Genomic DNA, 25,807 nt, shown 5'->3' with positions numbered 1-25,807 from the left:
TATTGTGCTGAGTGGAGTGTTAGACAGCAAAAGACAGATGCAATGTGATTTCCCTTATATATGGAATCTAAAGAACAAAATAAACAAACAAACAAAACAAAAACAAACTCATATATACAGGGAACATTTTAATGGTTGCCAGAATGAAGGATGGTTGGGATAGGTGAAAAAGGGGAAGGGATTAAGAAGTACAAATTGGTAGTTACAAAATAGTCCTGGGGATGTAAACTAAAGCATAGGAAATATAGTCAATAATATGGTAATAACTATGTATAGTACCAGGTGGGTACTAGACTAGTCAGGGGGATCACTTCTTAAATTATATAAATGTCTAACCACTATGCTGTACACCTGAAATTAATATAAAATAATGTTGAGTGTCAAAAAAAATACACAAGACCTATGTGAAACTTCTTTAAAGGACAAGAATATAGTCTCATAAACTGTTGGGGGAGGGTCCACTTTTACAATGTCTTTGGAGGGCAATTTGGCAGTAGTTATCACCAATTGAAGACACTCTTTGATCCAGCAATTTTACTTCTAGGAGTCTGTTCTACTGAAATTCAGTCACAGATGTAAAAAGATCTACTTCCCAAGATGTTTATTGTACATACAATGTACAATAATAGAAATTGGAAAGAAGTAGATGTCTATCAAAAAGGGAAAAGATAAGTAAACCACATCTATACTATAAAACATCATATATCCATTAAAGAGAATAAAAGAGATATATAAAAACTAACATGAAAGGATGCCCATCATACATTGTTGAGTGAAAAAAAAGTTGCAAAATTGTATATATTCTCTTTATTGTTGTACACATTTTGTGTCCGTTTTTTAATCTAGCCTATTGTTTTTATAATTTAAAAAAATCTTACAACTCACAGTACACTCCATAAATATTATAATAGAAATATGAATCAAGTACTGTGAGAGCCTAGAACAGAAGTGTAAAACTTTTCCCAAATGGAATCAGGCCTCAGGCATCACATGAGAACTCTGTGCCTGGAAGAGTCAAGAGGAATTTCCCCAATAAAGAATGGCTGTGGGGTGTTTGAAACAGAACAGCCGTGCCAAGGCCTAGGATAGTGAAAAGCATGGCACATTCCAGGAAGACTGAGAAATCCAGTGCTGCAGAAACCTGAGGTGTCTAGGGGGACAGATGGAGAAAAACCAAGGAGGTAGTTTGGAGCTCAGTTGTGAAGTGCCTGATGTGACAAACTAAGGGGTTTTAATTTCACTCATCCGAAATAGGGACACAAAAGGACTTTTTAAATAGATGAATTGCATCAATTCTTCAGGAAGAAGACCGTGTCAACACCATGTAAGATGCATCGTACAAAGCAGGAGGAGGGAAATTTGAGGGGAAAGAGGGATTTGGAAAGGAAAGTAAGGAAGTTGAATTTGTGGTAGTATCTCTCACAACGACAGGATGAGATTTGGGGAAAGTTTTTTTTTTTCAATGGATCTGTGCCATATAATATAACTTGGAAAGATGGAATATGCATCAGAAATGCAGAAAGAGACTTAGGGGCAAAGTAGAGGAAAAGATGGATTTGAGTAGGGAGGAAAGATGGGACACAAAGGTGTTCATATTCGCCATAAGCCAAGAACTGCCCCAAAGTGTCACATATATAACCTCCTTCAGTGTACAAGTAATAAGGGAAAATCATCAACATGAATGAGTCCGATCAGACCTCAAAATCAGAAGATAGAAAGCAAGTTGCAGCCCCCTAAATGAAAAAGAAAATGTGAAGCAGCTATAGTAATGTTTATAGAATTCATAATATTATTTTGGGTGACATAAGCCCCAGGAAGTTTTATAATATCGACTACAGACCAAGATGAAATAGCCTGAAATACATCATTTGTGAGGGAGCATTTCTTCACTCATCTGACACACATTTATCACATTTCTGTCCTGTGTCGGGGACTGCTCTGGGGACCGGGCTGGAGGTAACAGAAGGACAAGGAATAGTCCCTGCGCGACTGGGGCCCTTTGCTGCTTACAAAAGAGCCCAGACAAACACATGAGAGAATGTGAGGAAGCATCTGCCAAGTTGGCTAAGAACATCTATATGGGGAGTTCAGAAAAAGTGTGAGTTCCAGGCAGAGGGGGAGGGTCAGTCAAGGAAAAGCCACCAGAGGAAGGCTTCAGAGGATGGGCAGCACAGAGGAAGTGGAGGAGGAGTGAAAGGACCTCTGGTTCTCCCTCACCATCTGCCCCCAGCTGTGAAGCTCTTGAGTCAGGGGCTACTAACATCACCGTCTGCGTTGCCAGTGGCTAGCTGAATGTTGGTACGTGGAAGCACTCAGTAAGTGTTAGTTGAATGCTGACTGGATGATGAATGAGGAGGAAGTGGAAAAGTGCATAACCATATTCTCAGAGGCCCGTTAACACTAAACGCCAGCATCTATTGAGCAGTTGCTACATGCTGAAGGTTCCGCAGACATTGCTTCATTGCACGCTCACAACAGGTTTTTGAGATACAAAGCCTTAGCATCCTCATTCAACAGAGGAAGTCACTGGTTCACGAGATAAGCAGGCAGGAAAAAAAGGACAAAGATACAGATATAATTTGAGACGTTGGGAGGAGATACCGAGGTATTTCAGGAAAGCCAGGGCTCCAGAGCACTCAGTCTTCCACTCAAAGTAAGGTTCAGGATGCTCTCAGGATTTAATACAGCAGCCATGAGGATTGAATCAAGGCTAGGTGAGCAGGGAGTGTGTGTGCCCGTGTGTGTGTGTGTGTGTGTGTGTGTGTGTTTATACTTAAGTATGTGTCAAAGAAACACTAACATACTTAAAAATCCAAAGAGGAGCTGAAAAGAGTCACAAAAGAGAGGAAGATGAAGAGAGCTATGAAAGGACTTAAGGCTGGGAACGTCTAGAGAAGCATCTGGACTTTAAGACACAAGGACAAAATTTTATGCCTGATCTCAATCTCCTCCTCTTAAAAAGTGCCATATGTTACATGGCAAGAGGTTGTTCTTAATTTGTTAATTTTTGTAGGTGTGAGGGTGGAACAATGGCTTCATATACATATTTTTTAAGTCTTCATTTAGAGGTGGTAACTGAAGTAAAATGACATGATATCTGCAAGATGGGGTGAGCTTGAGAAAAAAGTAAAAATTTGGAGCAATACAATATGTCATAAAATCCCTAAAGATGGAAGAAGGAGGCCTGGCCATAAACCAACCAAGGGGATGCGAAAGCATGGTACGGTTCTTTAGCCACCGTATTTCCTTTTGGGGACATTAAATGGAGCAACAGCAGCGCCCATGAAAGAAAAATTAATTTCAAGAATAAAACATTCTATGTCTTACATTAAAAGATACCTCCTAGGGCCGGCTGAGTGGCGCGTTGGTTAAGAACTGGCTTGGGACGCCAGAGGGCCCCAGTTCGGATCCAACATATGAGGGCCAGTGACACTGCCCTCCACAGCTAAGATGCTGAACAACAGCTCAACCTGGAGCTGGGCTGCCATGAGTTGCAGGCAATGGAGTAGGCTGCAGCCCCTGCTGCAGTGGGTTGCCATGGGCTACCGTGTGTAGCCAGCAGCCAGCGTGAGCGGCCAGCAGCCGCAGTGAGCGGCCGACCAGAAGCAGGCGACTGATCTGCCTCGCCTGGGAAGAGCGCAACGATGGTGCCAACTTGGGCCAGTGAAGCGACGTCCTCCACAACTAGACTGAAAAACAAAAAGGACAGCAACTTGTCTGTTCCCCTGCCCCCAATTCCCCAGCGCTGTTCCCATGCCTCAATTCCCCAATAAAAATCTTTAAAAAAAGATACCTTCTACATATGTTAATTTTACACAGAAAAAAACATAGGGTCAATTATATAGCAGATGGAGGTATTTAAGCAAGATGATTGCAAGGTGTATTGAAGTAGTGCCAAAACCTGCTAGCCTTCCCATCCTGAAAAAATATTTCTTAGCTATCGATGGCCTTTAATTAGGTAACAGAATTGCAAATGTTTATTAGAAATGTGACTCTGACCTTTTAAATTAAAAAAAAAATAGGTCTAGCGTGGCACAATAGACAAACCCTGTCTAGCCTGACTAATGGGGCATGTGGCTAACACAAGGGCTTAAATTAGAAATTAGAAATGTAGAAATGCACTGAATAATGAACCTGTTATTATCTGGGTGAGTCTTCTCACATTAGACCCCAAATACCCATTCCCAACTAAGCTCTGGAGGTCTTACCCATATAAAGGCTTTTCTGGTTCAGTTTTCTATTCTGTTAGCTTTGTTTTATACATAACACACACACACACACACACACACACACACACACCCCACACACACATACACACACACACACGGTCTGACAATGATATTGCTTAACTTTTTTGGTACCAGAGGGATTATTCATTATGAATTTGTACCACCTGGACAAACAGTTCACCAAGTTTACTATTTGAAAGTGCGGAAAAGACTGCATGAAAAAGTTAGATGACCTGAACATTATGCCAACAATTCATGGCTCTTACATCATGACAGTGCACCAGCTCACACGGCACTGTCTGTGAGGAAGTTTTAGCCAGTAAACACATAACTGTATTAGAACACCCTTCCTACTCACCTGGTCTGGCCCCCAATGTGACTTTCTTTACCCGAAGATAAAGGAAATATTGAAAGGAAGACATTTTGATGACATTCAGGACATCACAGGTAATACGATGACAGCTCTGATGGCCATTCCAGAAAAAGAATTCCAGGTTTGCTTTGAAGGGTGGACTAGTTGCTGGTGTTGATGCATAGCTTCCCAAGGGGAGTCCTTGGAAGGTGACCATAGTGATATTCAGTAATGAGGTATGGAGCACTTTTTCTAAGATGAGTTCACGAAATTAATTGTCTGACCTCATACATAAAACAAAGCTATCAGGTTCAGTTATATATATATATATATATATATATATATATATATATATATATATATATATATATATATATATATATATAAAACAAAGCTATCAGAAAATCCTCCCCAGAAACTGAGAATGATTTCCTTATGGCTCAGGAGATACTGCCAAGATTCCCTTTAAGGTTTAACTTAGATGGCACTCAAGTAAGATTCCCATATGGAATTACTCCCCACACAGGAGCCTGACCTGGGGGAAACTGAACAAAGCAGAGATTATTTACAAACTCCCAAAGCAGGGGCTGTTTTACATTTCTCCCACCTTGGATCTAATTCCGTCAGTAAATACAGCACATATTAAGTTATAAAGCACAATTATGAAAAGGCCAAGAAGTGCTACAGAGGATTGACCCTCCTGACACTGTGAAGCAGAGCCCAGGGGCCAGGGATGGCTGGACAGGCTGCCTGGGTTGCTGGCACCTAGGAGTTACCATCACCATGGAGGCAGCCAAAGACAGGCTGATTCCGGCAGGCTCATGCCATCACTTCAAGACATCTTAAAGGAATCATCTGTGTTCTGAGGGCAGCCTTCCTGTCAGATAACTTTGGGGCAGTTTTCCTTAAATGATAATGTGATAGTTGCAACAGTCCTGTAAACTCTACCCACAGAATCCCCTGGAAACCAAGGCCCCTAAATAATACAGGCAATACTGACACATAGCAATTCTTGGTAGAGTGGGCTTTGGTTTTTCTGTTTTGTTTTGTTTCATTTTCCAGTGAAGAAGGAAAGTTTTTCATGAAACGAAACGGTGCTTATGGGCTATCGTGAGAAAGTGATATTTTGTTTTGGTTATCTTGAAAATGTTAGGTGAAAAAAATGTATAGTTTTAAATTACAAATTAAGCCACTTGTATTTTATTCATTGAGAAAGGCTCAAAATTTTTTTCAAATATCATGGAGATCCTGTTAGGATAATTTGCCTGTAGCTTATCGTGCCCCAGGCTTTTCTTGGTATCATGGTCTTATAAAAGAAATGTGAGAACATTCTTTCAACAGAAAGGCCAAATATTGTGTAAGAGAGCAGTAGGCTTGGCCTCTGCCTCCCTCAGGCTGGTCATCATGTGTCAGTAAAATAATGAACCACAACCCAGCCCTAAGACCATACATGGGGCTACTGGAGCCACCATTAGCTGTATTGAGCAACCACCATTTAGACAATATTTTCTTTCACTTATTTTTTCCTTATTACAGAAGGAAGTGTGATAAAGTTTTGGGGTAAAGCTGCCTGTATTCATTTTTCAACTCCACCACTTACTAGCCACATCACTAAGTTACTTAACCACACTGAGTCTCACTTTCCTCATTAATGAAATGGAGCATATTGGTACGTCCCTCTGTGGTGGTCTCTACTCAGACTTCGGTGATAATCTGAGCCTGGTCAGTGCCTGGCACATGATGATTCAAAAAATGCTTGTCATTTTTATGATTATCTAAAGACTTTACACTGTCATAGCACATAAGGAAAACCAAAGACCCTCCCTCTGTATGTGCTTTCCTATAATGTCCTACAGTGAGAAAGGTTCTTGGTGTCTAGCCCTTTGGGGACATATAATAGATATTCCATAAATGTTGTGGATTAAAGTGGAAGTGCGGTTATTCTGGAGTATAAAGTAGGTGGGAACAATTTTATTTTCAGAAATGAAAGAACCAAAACAAATATTTAAAGAATCATAAAATACCTGATAAATGCTATAATATTAATGGCAATGATATTTTATGCAGCTTTGTCAAAAAACTTTATGAAATACAAACATCTTCACTGAATCAAAAATATATAGTGCAGGTTTTCTGAATTGGCTAATGGTTGACAATTTCTGGAGTATATTAAGGTAAATCAGAAATCCCTGGAGAACTAAAAGCAAACATGTTGGGTGATATGAAAATGCGTAGCAGAGAACCACCTGGCAACCTATTTATGTTTGGCCTTAACTCCTACTTCTAAATTTAAAAACTACTTTGGATTCTGAAATAAAAATTATCCAAGATGTGTTTTTAATGTGTTTTTGAATGACAGCAAGCTAAATAATCTCAATATTAATAGTTTTCTTTTCCCTTGGGCATTAAAAATATAATCCATACTTTCAAATTCTTGATTTTAGCAAAGTGGAAACCAAAGAAGTCCTGTTTAAGATGTTCTGATGAAGAATCAGAAAACATTCTCTAGTGTCTAATAAAAATCATTACTTAATAATTACCATGAATATGTGCAGGCTCCTATTGCTAAGTCTCTTAAGAGTGTGTGTGTGTGTCCATTATCTACTCCAACAAAATCTAGAGCTAAAATGGTCCTTATTTCTTTACAGTTCTAATCTTCCTGTTAATAGTCTGTTTTGTCTGATAGAGGTTTCTCTTTCAATCAATAATTCAGACTCAAACTGCATATTGGTAACTGTATTTTAAACCAAAAAAATTCCTCACATAATAAATACATTTTATGCACATTAACTTCGAATTTACTTCAGAAAGCTATTTACAATATAAATAATTATAAATGAGAACACTTTGCAAGATATCATTGACATAGCTAATATTTTCTACTTTACATTCCAAAGTAAAAGTTCAAATTACAAATTTATACTACGATGTCACTAAAAACTATACATTGCAAGATGATATTTGAAATATTGGCAATCAGTATCTTCTTTCACAAATATAATCCTTTTATAGCATGTCAGTCAAAAAACAAACATAAAATATTTTATCTTTTTTTGAAGTGCCTACTCATATGTTTCATTTTTTGAAATATGTCCCTTTGGAAAAAAAGTTACAGTACTTCTAAATCTTTTCACGCCAATTTCATTTCTTTTGAAATGTAAACACACCAGGGTTGTTGGGTGTAAATTCAACTGGGATTAAATGTGTTCCTGATCAGCAAATTAGGACAAACTTTTCACTATATAGGTTTATGAAAGCAAAGCCCCATGCAGCAAAATTACAATAAAACTATAAATGTTTGTTTTAAAATTATTAATTAGGATTTCTTGTTGAACCATCAGTTTTTAAGGAGCACAGCAGAATAGGATCTTGTTACTTGCTTCACCATTGCACGCACGCACGTGTGTGTGTGTGTGTGTGTGTGTGTGTGTGTGTGTGTGTGTGTGTGTTTATACTTAAGTATGTGTCAAAGAAACACTAACATACTTAAAAATCCAAAGAGGAGCTGAAAAGANGACAGCTCTGATGGCCATTCCAGAAAAAGAATTCCAGGTTTGCTTTGAAGGGTGGACTAGTTGCTGGTGTTGATGCATAGCTTCCCAAGGGGAGTCCTTGGAAGGTGACCATAGTGATATTCAGTAATGAGGTATGGAGCACTTTTTCTAAGATGAGTTCACGAAATTAATTGTCTGACCTCATACATAAAACAAAGCTATCAGGTTCAGTTATATATATATATATATATATATATATATATATATATATATATATATATATATATATATATATATATATAAAACAAAGCTATCAGAAAATCCTCCCCAGAAACTGAGAATGATTTCCTTATGGCTCAGGAGATACTGCCAAGATTCCCTTTAAGGTTTAACTTAGATGGCACTCAAGTAAGATTCCCATATGGAATTACTCCCCACACAGGAGCCTGACCTGGGGGAAACTGAACAAAGCAGAGATTATTTACAAACTCCCAAAGCAGGGGCTGTTTTACATTTCTCCCACCTTGGATCTAATTCCGTCAGTAAATACAGCACATATTAAGTTATAAAGCACAATTATGAAAAGGCCAAGAAGTGCTACAGAGGATTGACCCTCCTGACACTGTGAAGCAGAGCCCAGGGGCCAGGGATGGCTGGACAGGCTGCCTGGGTTGCTGGCACCTAGGAGTTACCATCACCATGGAGGCAGCCAAAGACAGGCTGATTCCGGCAGGCTCATGCCATCACTTCAAGACATCTTAAAGGAATCATCTGTGTTCTGAGGGCAGCCTTCCTGTCAGATAACTTTGGGGCAGTTTTCCTTAAATGATAATGTGATAGTTGCAACAGTCCTGTAAACTCTACCCACAGAATCCCCTGGAAACCAAGGCCCCTAAATAATACAGGCAATACTGACACATAGCAATTCTTGGTAGAGTGGGCTTTGGTTTTTCTGTTTTGTTTTGTTTCATTTTCCAGTGAAGAAGGAAAGTTTTTCATGAAACGAAACGGTGCTTATGGGCTATCGTGAGAAAGTGATATTTTGTTTTGGTTATCTTGAAAATGTTAGGTGAAAAAAATGTATAGTTTTAAATTACAAATTAAGCCACTTGTATTTTATTCATTGAGAAAGGCTCAAAATTTTTTTCAAATATCATGGAGATCCTGTTAGGATAATTTGCCTGTAGCTTATCGTGCCCCAGGCTTTTCTTGGTATCATGGTCTTATAAAAGAAATGTGAGAACATTCTTTCAACAGAAAGGCCAAATATTGTGTAAGAGAGCAGTAGGCTTGGCCTCTGCCTCCCTCAGGCTGGTCATCATGTGTCAGTAAAATAATGAACCACAACCCAGCCCTAAGACCATACATGGGGCTACTGGAGCCACCATTAGCTGTATTGAGCAACCACCATTTAGACAATATTTTCTTTCACTTATTTTTTCCTTATTACAGAAGGAAGTGTGATAAAGTTTTGGGGTAAAGCTGCCTGTATTCATTTTTCAACTCCACCACTTACTAGCCACATCACTAAGTTACTTAACCACACTGAGTCTCACTTTCCTCATTAATGAAATGGAGCATATTGGTACGTCCCTCTGTGGTGGTCTCTACTCAGACTTCGGTGATAATCTGAGCCTGGTCAGTGCCTGGCACATGATGATTCAAAAAATGCTTGTCATTTTTATGATTATCTAAAGACTTTACACTGTCATAGCACATAAGGAAAACCAAAGACCCTCCCTCTGTATGTGCTTTCCTATAATGTCCTACAGTGAGAAAGGTTCTTGGTGTCTAGCCCTTTGGGGACATATAATAGATATTCCATAAATGTTGTGGATTAAAGTGGAAGTGCGGTTATTCTGGAGTATAAAGTAGGTGGGAACAATTTTATTTTCAGAAATGAAAGAACCAAAACAAATATTTAAAGAATCATAAAATACCTGATAAATGCTATAATATTAATGGCAATGATATTTTATGCAGCTTTGTCAAAAAACTTTATGAAATACAAACATCTTCACTGAATCAAAAATATATAGTGCAGGTTTTCTGAATTGGCTAATGGTTGACAATTTCTGGAGTATATTAAGGTAAATCAGAAATCCCTGGAGAACTAAAAGCAAACATGTTGGGTGATATGAAAATGCGTAGCAGAGAACCACCTGGCAACCTATTTATGTTTGGCCTTAACTCCTACTTCTAAATTTAAAAACTACTTTGGATTCTGAAATAAAAATTATCCAAGATGTGTTTTTAATGTGTTTTTGAATGACAGCAAGCTAAATAATCTCAATATTAATAGTTTTCTTTTCCCTTGGGCATTAAAAATATAATCCATACTTTCAAATTCTTGATTTTAGCAAAGTGGAAACCAAAGAAGTCCTGTTTAAGATGTTCTGATGAAGAATCAGAAAACATTCTCTAGTGTCTAATAAAAATCATTACTTAATAATTACCATGAATATGTGCAGGCTCCTATTGCTAAGTCTCTTAAGAGTGTGTGTGTGTGTCCATTATCTACTCCAACAAAATCTAGAGCTAAAATGGTCCTTATTTCTTTACAGTTCTAATCTTCCTGTTAATAGTCTGTTTTGTCTGATAGAGGTTTCTCTTTCAATCAATAATTCAGACTCAAACTGCATATTGGTAACTGTATTTTAAACCAAAAAAATTCCTCACATAATAAATACATTTTATGCACATTAACTTCGAATTTACTTCAGAAAGCTATTTACAATATAAATAATTATAAATGAGAACACTTTGCAAGATATCATTGACATAGCTAATATTTTCTACTTTACATTCCAAAGTAAAAGTTCAAATTACAAATTTATACTACGATGTCACTAAAAACTATACATTGCAAGATGATATTTGAAATATTGGCAATCAGTATCTTCTTTCACAAATATAATCCTTTTATAGCATGTCAGTCAAAAAACAAACATAAAATATTTTATCTTTTTTTGAAGTGCCTACTCATATGTTTCATTTTTTGAAATATGTCCCTTTGGAAAAAAAGTTACAGTACTTCTAAATCTTTTCACGCCAATTTCATTTCTTTTGAAATGTAAACACACCAGGGTTGTTGGGTGTAAATTCAACTGGGATTAAATGTGTTCCTGATCAGCAAATTAGGACAAACTTTTCACTATATAGGTTTATGAAAGCAAAGCCCCATGCAGCAAAATTACAATAAAACTATAAATGTTTGTTTTAAAATTATTAATTAGGATTTCTTGTTGAACCATCAGTTTTTAAGGAGCACAGCAGAATAGGATCTTGTTACTTGCTTCACCATTGCACGCACGCACGTGTGTGTGTGTGTGTGTGTGTGTGTGTGTGTGTAACCGCAGCCCATCTGCATATAGATTGAAGGAACTCTGAACAAATCCCTATTTGGATATAAGCACAATCTCACTTTTTGAGTGAAGCCCTACTTGTACAACTCTTGTTCACAAGAAATGAACACCACACAGAAATTTCCCCCAAGAACATTTTCTATGTCAGATCTTTTCCATATGTTCATAGCTGTTCTGTCATTCATTTAAAGTTTAGAATGATAATGAATGTTTTATCCACAATGCATTTCCCAGTAAGAACTAACCAATAGATTTCGCCCTCTTAGAGTTGAATTCCTACTTGCAAAAACTGACATTTACATGAAAGTTGAATCAGTTATTTGGAGACCCATAGGATTTACATAGGATTTATGAAATTGTTTAGAAAATATGATGTAGGTCTATGTCCTATTACTTGAGTGAACTGGAGCATTCAAACTCTTTACATTAAAGAGAGTATGTTAAAGTGTAAGCTATTTCACTGGGCAGGGTAAGCCACTCCAAAATGGCCAAATCCTCTGTTTTCCAGAGGATGCATTCTGAAACTTCCAAATTCCACTAGTACCAATAGAATTGCACTGAACATCTTAATAACGTCCTACTCTTGAGAGAGACAGCTATGAAATATCATACATGTATTCAGAGTGTCTCTTTAGCTGTAGTGTTTTCTGTCAAATTTAATTGGTCTAAGTCTTGGGGGGGGTGGTCTTTCTTTTTATTTAAAATATCTATTCATATTTTCCAAATAATCTTTTATTGAATCATTCCTCATATCCCATTAAAAAATAAGAAAAGGAAATGGAGCATCTTATCCTTTTCCAGAAGATCCCATTAAAGCTTATTTTCAGTGGGATTCTCTGCCCTGAGGCATCACATGGCAGCAGGGTATAGAGATAATTAAGAGTTGTACCCAATGGAAATATTCTAATCCGATAAAATAAACCCATGAAAGAAGAAGTGGGTTTTCTGTATAAACACTGAAGGCAAAACTTTTATTGCATCCTGTCTCATTTTGAATGTCATATCAGCACTATGTGTCATCCTATAACAGGCGTTATAGGTTAGAAAAGCTAGGCCATTATATTCAACATTGTATGTCAAATGATGGAGCTGAAGCATACTTACATGTTTGACTTGTAGTGACTGTGATATTAATATTATGCATTCAAAAATAATACTTCGACTCTGTATATTCTCAATAATAGTTTTAACAAAATTTTCCCAAGAAAGATAGGGGATAGTCATTTATTTCTTTGGTCATCCAAATTTTTTAATTAGGTAGGGCAGGCAGGTAAAATGGGCAATAAAGATATTCTTACTATTACTAGAAAGCATGAGCTTTGTATCATCTAATGAATTGCTACATGTCATGAGAGTAATTGGATATATAGCACATTTGTATGAATTCCCAAGGTGATATAAAAATCATACTTCTCTTTCTACTTAAATCAAGTATCATGATTCTCAGCATTTAACAAAGTTATAGAAATCAAGGATTAAAACTAAAGCCAATTTAAATTTAATTTTAACTGATTACGTTATTGGAAACATACATCTTTTACATCCCATATTTTAAAAAGACACAGATGACATCTTCATTATGAGGCAATCTGTTCCCGCACAGAAAATAATGTAGATGATAAATATATTTTAACATGTCTACGTGTACGGTATACTAAAAAGGTACCTTGCCATAATGGTCTCAACTTATCTTGGGTCATTTTGAAAAAATCATGCCAGATTGCAAAAAATGTATGCTATATAATACTGTGGGCCTGTAAGGTATTATATGTAATGTAATAAATATGCTACTATAAAATTATCGACAAAGGAAATAAATGGTTTGTATTTAAAGCTGGGTCAATCTATCAAAATTTTAATTAAGATGTAATGTAGTTAATTGTCCTCACTTAAAAATATTGGTCATGCTTTTACAGAGCATTATTCCTTCTCATTACCCCTTATTTGTAGAGTTTATAATTTTTTTCCTTGATAAACTATCTTCCATATAAAATTCCACTGAAATTTCTTTAGTGACAGTCTTTTCTTTCATATCAGTTCATTTTCCTTGATTCTTAAGATTCTATTTCCTTTATAGCATGTCTCTGACCTTTTGAGTAGAATATATATCCATCAGTAAAACCCATCTGTATAGATTTCCTTTCCAAAACACACTATATTCTTCAGACATTTGTGTCTTTGAACCATTTATCCATCTACAGAATTCTGCAAAACCTTTAGCATTCCTAAAACCTTACTTCATGTAGCAAAATGATCAAAAATCCATTTTAAGTATTCCAGGAGTTGCTCATAAATATTTTTCTCAAAATTGCTGAATACTTTTGCTTACATAGTTCAAAATTTAGTTTTTATTGTTTGAACTTTTGTGAAAGTACATATAACCACTAACTTTCTCACTTACTTGCACTTTTTCCATTTACAGCACAAAAGTTGCTCTGTCATACCCAAGAAATATCTAACTTTATGTAGCCTCTTTTTCATGTACAAACAACTCAGAATTCATTTCTCAGATTATCATCATTCAGATTGTCACCTACCTCTAGATTGCCAAATAATTGTGTTATATGGTAAAAATATAGCATTAATCCCTGAGTGTTCAATGTCATGGTCTGTCTTCAAAATTATACATCAATTTCTTCTAATACATTCCCTCTTTGAATATGGCAAGAGTTTCAGGCATGGGACTCCTAGGAAATATTATCTCTGAAACTTCTTTAATCACTTATGTCACCTTGCTTTATTAGACAATAGTGCATTAAATAAATTTTACTTATTTTCCTTCTCCCTCATTAGTTTCTGCCATCTACATTTTGGCTGAACTAGAAAGCTGTCTGTAACTATCCATGCCTAAAAGAGCCCATGCACCTGCTTAAGTTACAAAGCATCTAGACTTCTATCTGAGCACAGAAAAGCCAGAATGATCACTCTTGAAAGCTCACAGCAGAGAGTTAACTGGTTAACAAGTTGAGCTCTGCTGGACCAGTGAACCACAGAACCATGGAACATTAGAACTGCCATACAGATGAAACTAGGGCCCAAGCGTGGTGAGTGATACATCGATGTTCCAAAAATAAGTTACAGGCAGGGTCAAAACCAGAACCCAGGCATGCTGGCATCTAGTCTGCTAGTCTTTCTACTGTTTCACATGACCCCGTTTGTTGTTTTCGTTGGTTACAAACAATAAAGAAAATGAACACTTCGCCTGCTCCTTCAGTCAAAGTACTCCTGTTGCCCTTTGAATCACTTGTCTATCAGCCTAAGCTTTTATCTTAGATTCTCTCCTGAGGCTTTCCACATGTTGTCACATTTGCACATCTGTGCTTTGAAATGTCTTCAAACACTTACACTGCTGTCATGTAGCACTTCACTGGTTTTCCTTACTTCACTTTCGCACTTATTAGTCTTTTTTCCTTGGGAATTGGTTTGAATTTTTTATTTGGTTGGTTTCATGGGCCCAAAAACATGTTCATTGCTTATTCGGAGCCTTAAATGGTTTGTTTGGAGATGTTATTTCACTTCTCTCTGCCTCTGTCCTTTCCATCTTCACTAAACTATTTCCAATTGGGCACACCAAGTTTTTGATGTGTGTCCTAACATATCAGTACTTTCACTTAGAAAAACCCTTACTGATATGCCAATGTGATCCTGTTCCTTGTCTAACTCAAAAGCAAGGTTAAAAAAAAAAAATCACCACTTCCTGATTGCTTATAATGGATACCAGGTGAAAACTCATTTTTATAATATCCAGAACCATTTCCCTAATTTATATCTGAACCAAATGAGCTGGCTGGTTAAAACCACAAAGAAGAAACCAGTTTATAAGGTGTATCTCTTTCTTAGTTATTTTGGGAATGGAAATTTCTTTAGGAATCTTAATGTGCCAGGGTTAAGGAAAGTTATCCATGTGGGGTGTATTTCTGGTACATCGTCTGTATTTCTGCACGTAAAGCGTCCACTGCAGTTTATAGATAGCAGTCTGTGAGTATGGGGTTCACTGGCTCATCGCAATGCCATGTTGTAATCCATCAGTCTTTCCTATGATATGTATGCTCACTTAATCTATGCGAGTATTTTTTAATTCTAAATTTATCTACTCTGGTTAGAGGGGCAATTTGTGTATTCAATTTAGCTCCATTATCTGTGTATAACCTTGAATGCTAGTGCTGTTTTCTTTGATTTCAAAGGAACACATGTCAAATACCCAGTAACTTAAATTATCCTCTCTAACAATCTGTAGCATAGTAAATGCTGGTCATGGGGCATTAAACTATAAATATGTCTCAGACCTTCAAGAACAAAATATTTTGGAAAAACATCAGCTTCCATTGGTTATTATAACAGATGTTCCCTTGTGTCCTTGTGCTGGGTCTGGCTGCATCCTTAGATGAGAAGTTACATCAAAGTGTGAGCCATTACAGCCCAAGGAATAGTTTCTAATGGTTTCGCTGTCATATAAGTGCTCCAGGGCATATCCAGTTAATGTGTAAGCATGCTTATCAAAATACTGCCGGTGAGAGCCAAAGCAGTTTGGAGAGACCGCAGGATGGTCTCCTGCTGTCTGATGAGGAGACATATCCGAATGGAGATAGTCTTTAGCTAGGATCAAACTGGATTTGGAAATGCGATCCGAATTGGGACTACTCATCCGAGACAGCGCAGTGGGACTGTTGTCATAGTCATTTTCATGGGGGCTCAGCATCTTTCCCTCTCTCTGCTGAATATGGTCACATGGTGAGGTGTTGGCAAGAGTGGAGCCATGGCAGACTTCGCCTGTCGGGGGTGGCTGTTGGTAGTTTGCAAAACAGAGGGAGTGTTTTTTCCCAGCTCCATTAATGGAAGCCAGTTGGTCTGGAGGGGCTTTCCTTAGTTGCAATCTGTTCTCTTCTTCTTTAATCATTTGCTGGGTGGCTCTTATCAGAGTTTCAATTTTGCTAGGTTCATGCGGGCTACTTTGATACTGCTCAGTGCGATATCGGTCACCTGATTCGCTGGCAGACCCAGGATCTGGAGAACTGACCACGCTATCTTCATCCCAATGACCTCGCCCTAGGAATTAGAAAAAGTAAAAGGTGAGTGGTCTCAAACTTCATCCCCAAAAATGTACGCGTATTTCTTTTTAAAAGAAACCTTATATCTTTCATTTTTAATATATGCACCAATATTTGAAACAGACACAGGCTCACATAACAGAGTGTCAAAGGATTGTACTGGAATTCATTGTTCTGGGCTTTTAAGTGCAGATGAAGTTTGTAACAAGTTTTTTAGAAGGTAAATCTTATTCATGGGTGTGAATGCCAATTAGCAAAACGGTGATGTGTGTTTATGCTTGATGTATGCACATTACTGGACCTGTCCGGTTGTAAATAATAAAAGAAAAATGCATAACATTTGGTTTATGTTATTTTCTAGAAATGTGTTATGTTAAATTGATGCTTAGAAAATGCTTTCAATTGTGTTTCAGGAAGACAACAACATAGGCTGAACTATTTTCTCAATTCCAAATCAAACACTTAATATTGCTAAATGTATCTTAAGTAGAATTATAATAAAGCTCTAATGTTTGTTTTTAAACTGTTTGAGGGTTAAGAATATGTGTATGTGTATATGTGTTCCTGGATATGTATATATCTTGTCCCAATCAAAAACATAAATATTGTCTTCTTAAATCTAGTGGTAAAAATCTCAGTCTTCCAAATCATATAATACCTCTGGTAACTTAGATTATTTCTGAAATAAAGAATAAATAAATATTTACAGTGGTAATAACAACCTATTCTGAACCAAGGAGAGAGATCAAATATGGAGGAATAGTGCATCCAAAATACATTCCATAAATTAAGTTGAATTATTCTCAGAGCAGCCTGAAGTCAATATAAAAAGGGAGAAGAGAAACAGGAAGAGTCCATGAAAGCTGTGAAGTGCTTTATGCAGCAGAGGAACCCTGGATCACACTATTCATTGCTTTGCTTTTCCCGTCTCTTATTTTATTTCTAATATTTTCTTCCAGACCATGTAGGTGAAGCCAGGATTCTCACTTCACTCCGTTCTTCCACAAGTATTGTAATTGCCCTTTGCCCTGGGTTTCCAGTGCCAGTCTACCAAACTCGAGAAACTCAAAGTAAAAGGAGAAAAATAAAAAGCAAAAAGAGAAACAAATTAAAATCACAGGAGGCAGTCAGAGCCTGGGTGGTATCTGACAGACGACGTTAAGGGTGAGTACCACGTTGGGCAGCGCACCTCTCACCCTGAAGACACAACATGAAGAGTAATATCAGGGCGGCAGATCAATCTTAATGTCACTGACTTTTCATGAAATAGAGAGGGTTTCAAGGAGCTGCCTGGACTCAAGCTTGAAAGGGACAGAATAAGTGCTCCTTGACCAGTCTCCTTTCAAATGAACAAAGAAGAGTATTACTAACACGAAAGGTTTTCATTGCAGTGCCCATTTCTGTGTATTCGTAAAGCTATGTAATAACCACAAGGTGAAAATCTCCATGGCTTCTACGTATCACTCCATCCTTTACTCACAGGGGACATTGTGGGTTGTCATAATGATGGGGGAAGGCAGCAGCTAACTGGCATTTAATGCCAGAGAGGTTAAATTTTCGGTGATGTGATAGGCCATAATACAAAGAGGGGTCCCCCACATGCCACTAGCACCCTCTTAGAGAAACACGGCTAGATGAGCCCCCCAAACTACTTAAGCCCATTTGAAACATTAGAATGCAGAAGAAAATACACAAGAAATTGAAATGCATATACTACAAATTCAATAGACTTACTCAACAATTCACTTTAACTTAATTTCTATTCTTTTTTTTTATGTTTAAAATGAGAATCGTTTTTACTGACCCATCCAAAATATAAGTATTTGGCAAACAGCAAAATGAATATACTTAAAGAGAGTGGAATTGGTTTTTAAATTCCCATTGGTGTGAGTTTCTGGTTTGTAAGTTCAAAGGAGAAACTACTGACTGGGTCAGTCACTCCAGGGTCCAACCTAGAGTATTATAAACGTGTCCAGGAGCGCAAGGTTGCGAGCTCAGAAGTCATTTCAGCTGCCCTTACCGTGGATCCTATGGACGGAAGCGATGTGAGGCATGCTGTTTTCATAGGCTTCTCGGCTTTCTGGGGAGGCCTTGGTCAGGGGCAAAGCAGCGCGAGAGCCCCACCAGGGCTCCCTCCCGGCCTGCGGCGTTCCCAGGAAGTACCTGCCGGCCTCACACCGGCCTCCCTCGCAGGCCTGGGTGTGGAAATGCCTGTCCTCCACCAGCCTGGAGTGGTCAAGCGCAAAGCCATAGCAGAGCGAGCTGCGGTCCGAGAACTGTCTGTAGGCGCAGGACGCGTCGTGCTGAGATCCTGGCCTGTCGGCGGGGTCCAGGAGCTGCGGAGACGCTGTGTCCGTCAGGGGACTCCCGCCCCACTGGCTGTCGTGATCAGATTCCGATCTTTCCGTGTGAAAGCCCGAATACTGAAACCAAGAGGGTGAGAAAAATACATTCTTTAAACAAACAAAAAAAAATAGCCTTTGTACTTAGCAAGAACTCCTAAGGTCGTACCATGCTTAAGGCACCAAATAAGACTACCTCTAGCACCACGCTGGTGGGCACTCCTGACTTAGAAGTATGTAAGCAGTCATGATGCCTCAAAAGAAAATCCGTTTGGCTGCTGAAAGGAGATAAAAATAATGATAACTAACATGGGTGGAACTAAATACCAGGTACTGTTGAAAGTCCTTCGTGTGAATTCCCCCACATGGTTCTGATATTAACCCTTTAATGGAGATATAAGTGACCCATTTTAAGGACAGGGAAGCCCCCAAAAGAGAAAATGATTTTCCCCAAGGCCACAGGGTTAGCCGATGGCAGAGCCAAGATTCAAACCCAAATTCTCCATCACAGCCCCAATGGTATTGCCAAAGGGAGAATCCAAGAAAGCTTCATATTTTATTTCTCTTTGCTTTTCATGTGTTTTCTGAGTTAAAAAGCAAAACAAAAATAAAGATTAAGGCACCAACATGCTGCACCTTGTCTCCACGTGGGACCATGAGCTCTCTGCGGGCATTGCCGACTACATGTAGCATAGTTAATAGATGCTTACCTAACTCAATTGCAATATAATTTTTAAAAAGCCCTGCCCATATGGGCTGGGCCTATTCACTGGGGTGTGTTTCTTGCTTTCTAAAGTAAACTTCCAATATGTGTAGGATCCTCAGGACAATACAGCTGCAGGCCATGCTGCTCCTTGTTGGAGTCGGGCCGCTGACTTGTTGCCAGAGTATTTGTTCTGGGGTGGAAAGAAACATAAAAGGCTCAGCCGACCTCCTTGGGATGTGTGCTCAGTTGGAAGGTCCTCATGAGCCACTAACATCAGTAATATCATTTCTAACAGTTTGGGGTTACCTACTGCCAAAGACAAGTCTAGGTAATACATAGAGATGACCTGGTATGATAATAATACATGCTGTTTGTTGACAATGTACTATGTGCCTGGCAATGTGCTAATCATTGTGTATATATTATATCATGGAATCCTCATAACCACCTGGACAGTAACATATCTCCATTTTAGAGATGAAGAAACTACATCACTGAGAGTTTTAACAAAATGGTACAGCCACCCCACAGTCTATCTGGCCTCAAAGCCTGTACTCCAAACCATGATTTTACACTTAAGAGAAACACTGTTAAGGAAGAGAGGAGAGAAAAAATTATCCAGTGTTAGAGAGATTTCCAGAAAAGTGGCAGGAACTTCTTTATACAGCCTCAAGAACCAAAATATAAGTCCGTTTTACATTTTTTCTTCCCCAGAAGAAAGAGGGATGGCCGTGTGTGTGTGTGTGTGTGGGAGGGGGGGTGATGGGGTGGGGGTGGAGGAGAAAGTTCTAGGCTCTACTGCTCTTGACTTGTCATGTACTAGGCCCACCTTCCACCCAGAGCAAAAGAAAGAATCCTGACTCTTCCCTGCTCAGTGCAAACAGGCAGCTCTGCCTCGGGGTTCTTGGAGCCAGGGAGATGAGGTACAGAAGTTTCTCTGGGGGAACTCCAAAGTATGCTAATCAATGCAGCATGCTCAAGACAGAGTTCTGTGAAAACTCCAGGTTCAAGATTTTTCCATTATACCATTTCTAATTATTACATTAATTATTTTCAAAATGTACATGTGGACTATCAGTGTATTCCATCAAGAAAAAAATAATAGTAGATCCAACTGCTCTTCCTAAAGGACGGTAAGATGGGCACATTGAGGCATCCTGAGCTCCATTTTCCTGCAATATACCTCCACTTGCCATCGGCCTTTTCTCGCCATGAACACCAGCCCCTCTTTTCACAAGATGCCACCTTCACTTTCACCACGTGAGGGTTGGCACCTCCACTTCTTACTGAATGAGGATCAGACGGCTGTACATTAGTCTCATGGTAACACCATCCATGTACTTGCCTAGGAAAACCAGAGTGTCCGTGCTAGTCCAACCTGGGAATTGCCCAGACCCTGCTTCTTTTGATAAAAGTATAAACCAGGCCTATTTCTGAAGCACTCCAGTCAAGACTTCTGAGCCCTGTTGAGAGGGGCTTTTCCTGAGTGTATAGGGGAAAGTGCTATTGGCGCAGCAGAGAAGAACATGCTGTCCTTGGCTCACAAAGAAAATTCAACACGAGGTAACCCTGACATACATGAGGTACACATTTCAAGAGCACCCAGAGGAGAATTCGATGGATAAGCCTCTTGTCAATAGTCAGGAAACTTCAACAGCAAGTACACTGCTGTTCAAGCAGGCAGAAAGTGGGTGGTTGGGTTAGACCAAGACCTCACATTGCTTCAGGGGCACAGGAGAAAAGCGTTCTGTAAACCTTAGTTTTTCAAGACCTGTAAACTTGCAACTGTGTGCACTGTCAAAACTCTGAGCCACATTCATCCCTTTAAATGGAGCTGCACTAGATGCAAACTCTGTTGAGGACAGTACAACTCCATAATTTGATCTGAAATATTTCAGGTGTTCATTAAGTATCAGAGGAAAGAGAGAGGGCAGAAAGGGAGGAAAGCAGCCAGCCAATATAAGCATCATGTGCAGCATAGCAAATGATGTTGCTTACCAAGATTCCTGGTCTTACTCACACCTACTTTTGCTGTTTACCCCATGTGCCATCTTAGGCAAAGGATTTAACTTGTTTTGCCCCAATAGGAAAAGGGTCATGATGATACTTAACGTACCAAAGGCTGATCCAGAATTGGGGCCATGTAATGGAAGAGGAATAGGAATAAGGAGTCAAGAGAACTTGGTTCCATGTCAGTCCCAGTTTGTAACTCTCAGGGTAACCTTGAACAAATTACCTTCTCTTTCTTAGCCTCATCTTACGATGACATATTGGGTGCATTAGACTTTCTATAACTTTTCTTTCAGCTCTAAAATTCTATATGATACAATCATTATTTGCTATCCTTTCCAGTGTTGAAATACGTGATTCACATGCCTGTCCCTATATTTCACTTATTTAAAGAAGATAAATTATGTAGACATTATAATTTTTACTATAATGTCAGTTTTTCCCCCAAGAATCCTGTTACAGCACAAGTTTTATAGGGATTGCATGATGCCTTTTGGTCAATAAATTATTATATTCTAGAGACTTCTGAGTATGAAGAACATTGGCAGACATTTGAATCTTTATCTCTCTACAAATCCTTCCCAAGAACCTATATGGTTATCAAGGAGCACAAATGAAATCAAACATGACCCATGCTATCATCATTACTAGGAGGCAGAGAATATGCCAAACTTCAAACTTAAAATTATTTATAAGTAAAAAAAAAATCCAACAGTAGCTGCTATGAGCCTATGGGTGCAGAGATAAGGGTAAGGGGAGGTTTAAGAGACTCTATGGAGAGAGAGAGAGAGAGAGAGAGAGAGAGAGAGAGAGAGAGAGAGAAGTTTAGGATATTGGCAAAATAGACAAAATCTTCCTTAGAAAGTAAAAGTAAACCACAAGTAAGTGCCAAAATATGAGCACAAGTCAGTAGCTGGTGGTTCACAGCACTGGCCGCAATAAAGGGGCTCAAAATCAAGCAAAATCCAAAGTGGCAGCTTCAGGTAAGTACCATTTCCATAAGAGCAGAAAGTAAACTGAGAATGGATGATGTCCCTCAGAGACAGCAGTAAAAAGAAAGAAGTAAGAGGGGGGAATTAAGGATTCAGCAAACAGGAAGAAAAAACAAGGCAGGGAAACCCTATCTATATCCTCCTTCCCCTCTCTACCACCACCATCATCCATTTACAAACACTTTCACAAAACTGACAGGAAAGGGTACTCTAGAAATAGTAACCCAGCCTATGAAATGCCAAGGAACAGGGAAAATCATTAAAGTCTCTATAAAACTCCTATAGGAAAAAGAAATATATATGAAAATAGAAATACAAACATCTCAACTGGGTATTTTTATTCTCATCAAATAACCAACTATGCAACAAAGGAAAATTGTAAGACAACAAATACTCCAAACTGTAATAAGTACCCTCAACAAGCATTTGGAGACACACACACACACACACACACACACACACACACACACACACATACACACAACAACAACAACAACAACAACATACACACATGAGTGTACAATACCTGGAATCAGAAATTTAAAACTAAGAAATAGACAAAAAAATAAATAAATAACCATGAAACAGGAAAAAAAATGCAATAAAAACTGACCAAACTCAAAGAAATTGAATAAATAAAGAACAAACTACAATTTGTCAAAAGGAGAATAGATTTAAATGAAAATTTAAAAAGGGAAATAAAAGAAAGCCTGGTAGACATATAAGGAAACAAAAAGTGGATAGAGAAAATAAAAGAATCAGAGAAAGCAGTTAAAGGAAGATAGAAAACCTTCAATATATAACATTTATATAGAAAGCAAAGGAACTAGAATTGTTAAAACAATTTGAAAAAGAATAATAAAGTGAGAGAATCTGTGTACTCAATTTTAAGAATTACCATATGGCTATAGTAATCATAACTGTGTGGTACTGATGGAGAAATAGACCAATAGAACAAAACAGAGAACCCAGAGGTAAATCCACACTAATATGCCCAATTGATTTTTGACAAATGTGCAAAAGCAATTCAATAAAGGAAAGACAGACTTAATAAATGATGCTAGAGTAATTTACATCCATAGGCAAAAATAAAATGAACTTCGACCTAAGTCTCATACCTTATATAAAAATTCAGTCAAATGGATGACAGACTTAATATAAATGATAAAATTGTAAACCTTTTAGAAAATAACATAAAAGAAAAACTTCAAGACCTGGGGCTAGATAAAGATTCTTGATGCCAAAAGTACAATGCATAAAAAAAGAAAAAAACTTTGGCAAACTAGATTTGATCAAAATTAAAAACTTTTCCTCATGGATCTTCTCCTATTAAGGGGATAAAAAGATAAGCTACAGACAGGGAGGAAAAATTTGCAAACCACATATCCAACAAGGATTAGTATCTAGAATATATAAAGAACTCCCAATAAAAAAAAATTTAAAAAAGCAAATGACATGAAAAGACATTTCACCAAATAAATATATAGATAACAAATCATATGGAAAGATGGTCAACATCATTACCAATTACAGAAATGCAAATTAAAACGACAATGAAATATTAGTACATACCTATCAGACTGGGTAATATAAAAATAGCGACAATACCAAATGCTGACAAAGATGCAAGAAAACTGGATGACTCATACATTGCTGGTGGGAATGTGAAATGATACAGCCTCTTAGAAAACAGTTTGGCAGTTTTTAGAAAACTAAAAGTGCAATGACCTTACGAATCCTGGACATTTTTCCAGATAAATGAAAATTATATTCATACAAAAACCTATACATGAACGTCTATAGCATCAAATTTTTTCCTCTTCCTGGCCCTCTTTAGTTGTTCCCTTTCTTTCCTTAAATTATTTTTAATTGTGGTAATATAAACATAACATAAAACTTTCTATTTTTCTGATTTTTAAGTGTACAATTCAGTGGCAGTAAGTACATTCACATTTCTGTGCAACCATTACTATCACCCATCTCCAGCCAGGACTCTTTACCTTGCAAAAGTGAAACTATAATCTCATTAAATAATAACTCCCCATTTTTCCTCCCTCCAGCCCCTAGAAGCCCCCCACCATTGTACTTTCTGTATCTCTGACAGAGGAAAAACAAATGAGCCCCAGGAACCCCCAACTTGGCCTGGGGTTGGGGCTTTCCAGAACCAAGGCACCTTAGAGATCTTTCTGAAAGTCTGATATAGTCATGTCACTCTCTTGCTTAAAAACATTTTTCTCTTCTTGTATACTTATCAAATAACAACAATACCACCTATATAAAGCCGAAACCATAGAAGTGGCAAGGAGAAATAGAGAAACATCCCAATTATAGGCCACTCAGACACCACTTTTACTATAAGACAAGTAAAGTAGATATTAAAAAATAATAAGGAGAGGGCCGGCCGAGTGGCACGATGGTTAAGAACTGGCTTGGGACACCAGAGGGCCCCGCCTCAGATCCCACATATGAGGGCCAGTGATACTGCCCTCTACAGCTAAGATGCTGAACAACAGCTCAACCTGGAGCTGGGCTGCCATGAGTCACCTGCGACGGTGTAGGCTGCAGCCCCTGCTGCAGTGGGCTGCCATGGGCTACCGTGTGTGGCCAGGAGCCCCCGTGAGCGGCCGTCCAGAAGCCGGTGACTGATCTGCCTCACCTGGGAAGAGCGCAATGATGGTGCCAACTTGGGCCAGTGAAGCAACGTCCTCCACAACTAGACTGAAGAACAAAAGGACAGCAACTTGTCTGTTCCCCTTACCCCAATTCCCCAGCGCTGTTCCCATCCCCCAATTCCCCAATAAAAATCTTTTTTAAAAAAAAGTAATAAGGAGAAAGAAAAAAACTACAGAAAACTTAAAAAAAACAAAACCAATTAGTTAAATGTCATGGCTACATATCAAATTTTACACACTGATAATAAAGAATAAATCTTCTCAGTCTACATAACTAATCATCAAAATTCATTAAAATGTATTAGGCCACAAAGAAAACCTCAGTAAATTTCATGAGGTAGAAATATTATAAACAACACTCTCTGACTACAATGAATAAAAAATAGAAATTAGGGCTGGCCGAGTGGCGTGATGGTTAAGAACTGGCTTGGGACGCCAGAGGGCCCCGGTTCGGATCCCACATATGAGGGCCAGTGACACTGGCCAGCAGCCGCAGTGAGCGGCCGTCCAGAAGCCGGTGACTGATGTGCCTCACCCAGGAAGAGCGCAATGATGGTGCCAACTTGGGCCAGTGGAGCAATGTCCTCCACAACTAGA

General features: G+C 38.3%; 1 protein-coding gene across 6 annotated transcripts in view; it reads right to left on the bottom strand.

Annotated features, from left to right (window-relative positions):
- Window positions 1-10,712: 10,712 nt before the first annotated feature.
- The window catches only part of SIM1 (SIM bHLH transcription factor 1), a 101,389-nt gene continuing 86,294 nt past the window's right edge, over window positions 10,713-25,807 (bottom strand). For all 6 annotated transcript variants that reach the window (XM_019643635.1, XM_019643634.1, XM_019643630.1 and 3 more), the window contains 2 exons: window positions 18,509-18,911; window positions 10,713-16,486 (listed from right to left, as the gene is read on the bottom strand). In XM_019643635.1, the coding sequence (XP_019499180.1) occupies window positions 15,756-16,486; window positions 18,509-18,911 (1,134 nt within the window). In that variant the 3' untranslated portion in view covers window positions 10,713-15,755. The remainder of the gene's footprint in view (window positions 16,487-18,508; window positions 18,912-25,807) is intronic.

The sequence above is a fragment of the Hipposideros armiger genome, unplaced genomic scaffold, assembly GCF_001890085.2.
Source record: "Hipposideros armiger isolate ML-2016 unplaced genomic scaffold, ASM189008v1 scaffold_81, whole genome shotgun sequence".
NCBI classification, from domain to species: Eukaryota; Metazoa; Chordata; class Mammalia; order Chiroptera; family Hipposideridae; genus Hipposideros; species Hipposideros armiger.
This window is presented reverse-complemented; position numbering and strand designations above follow the sequence as displayed.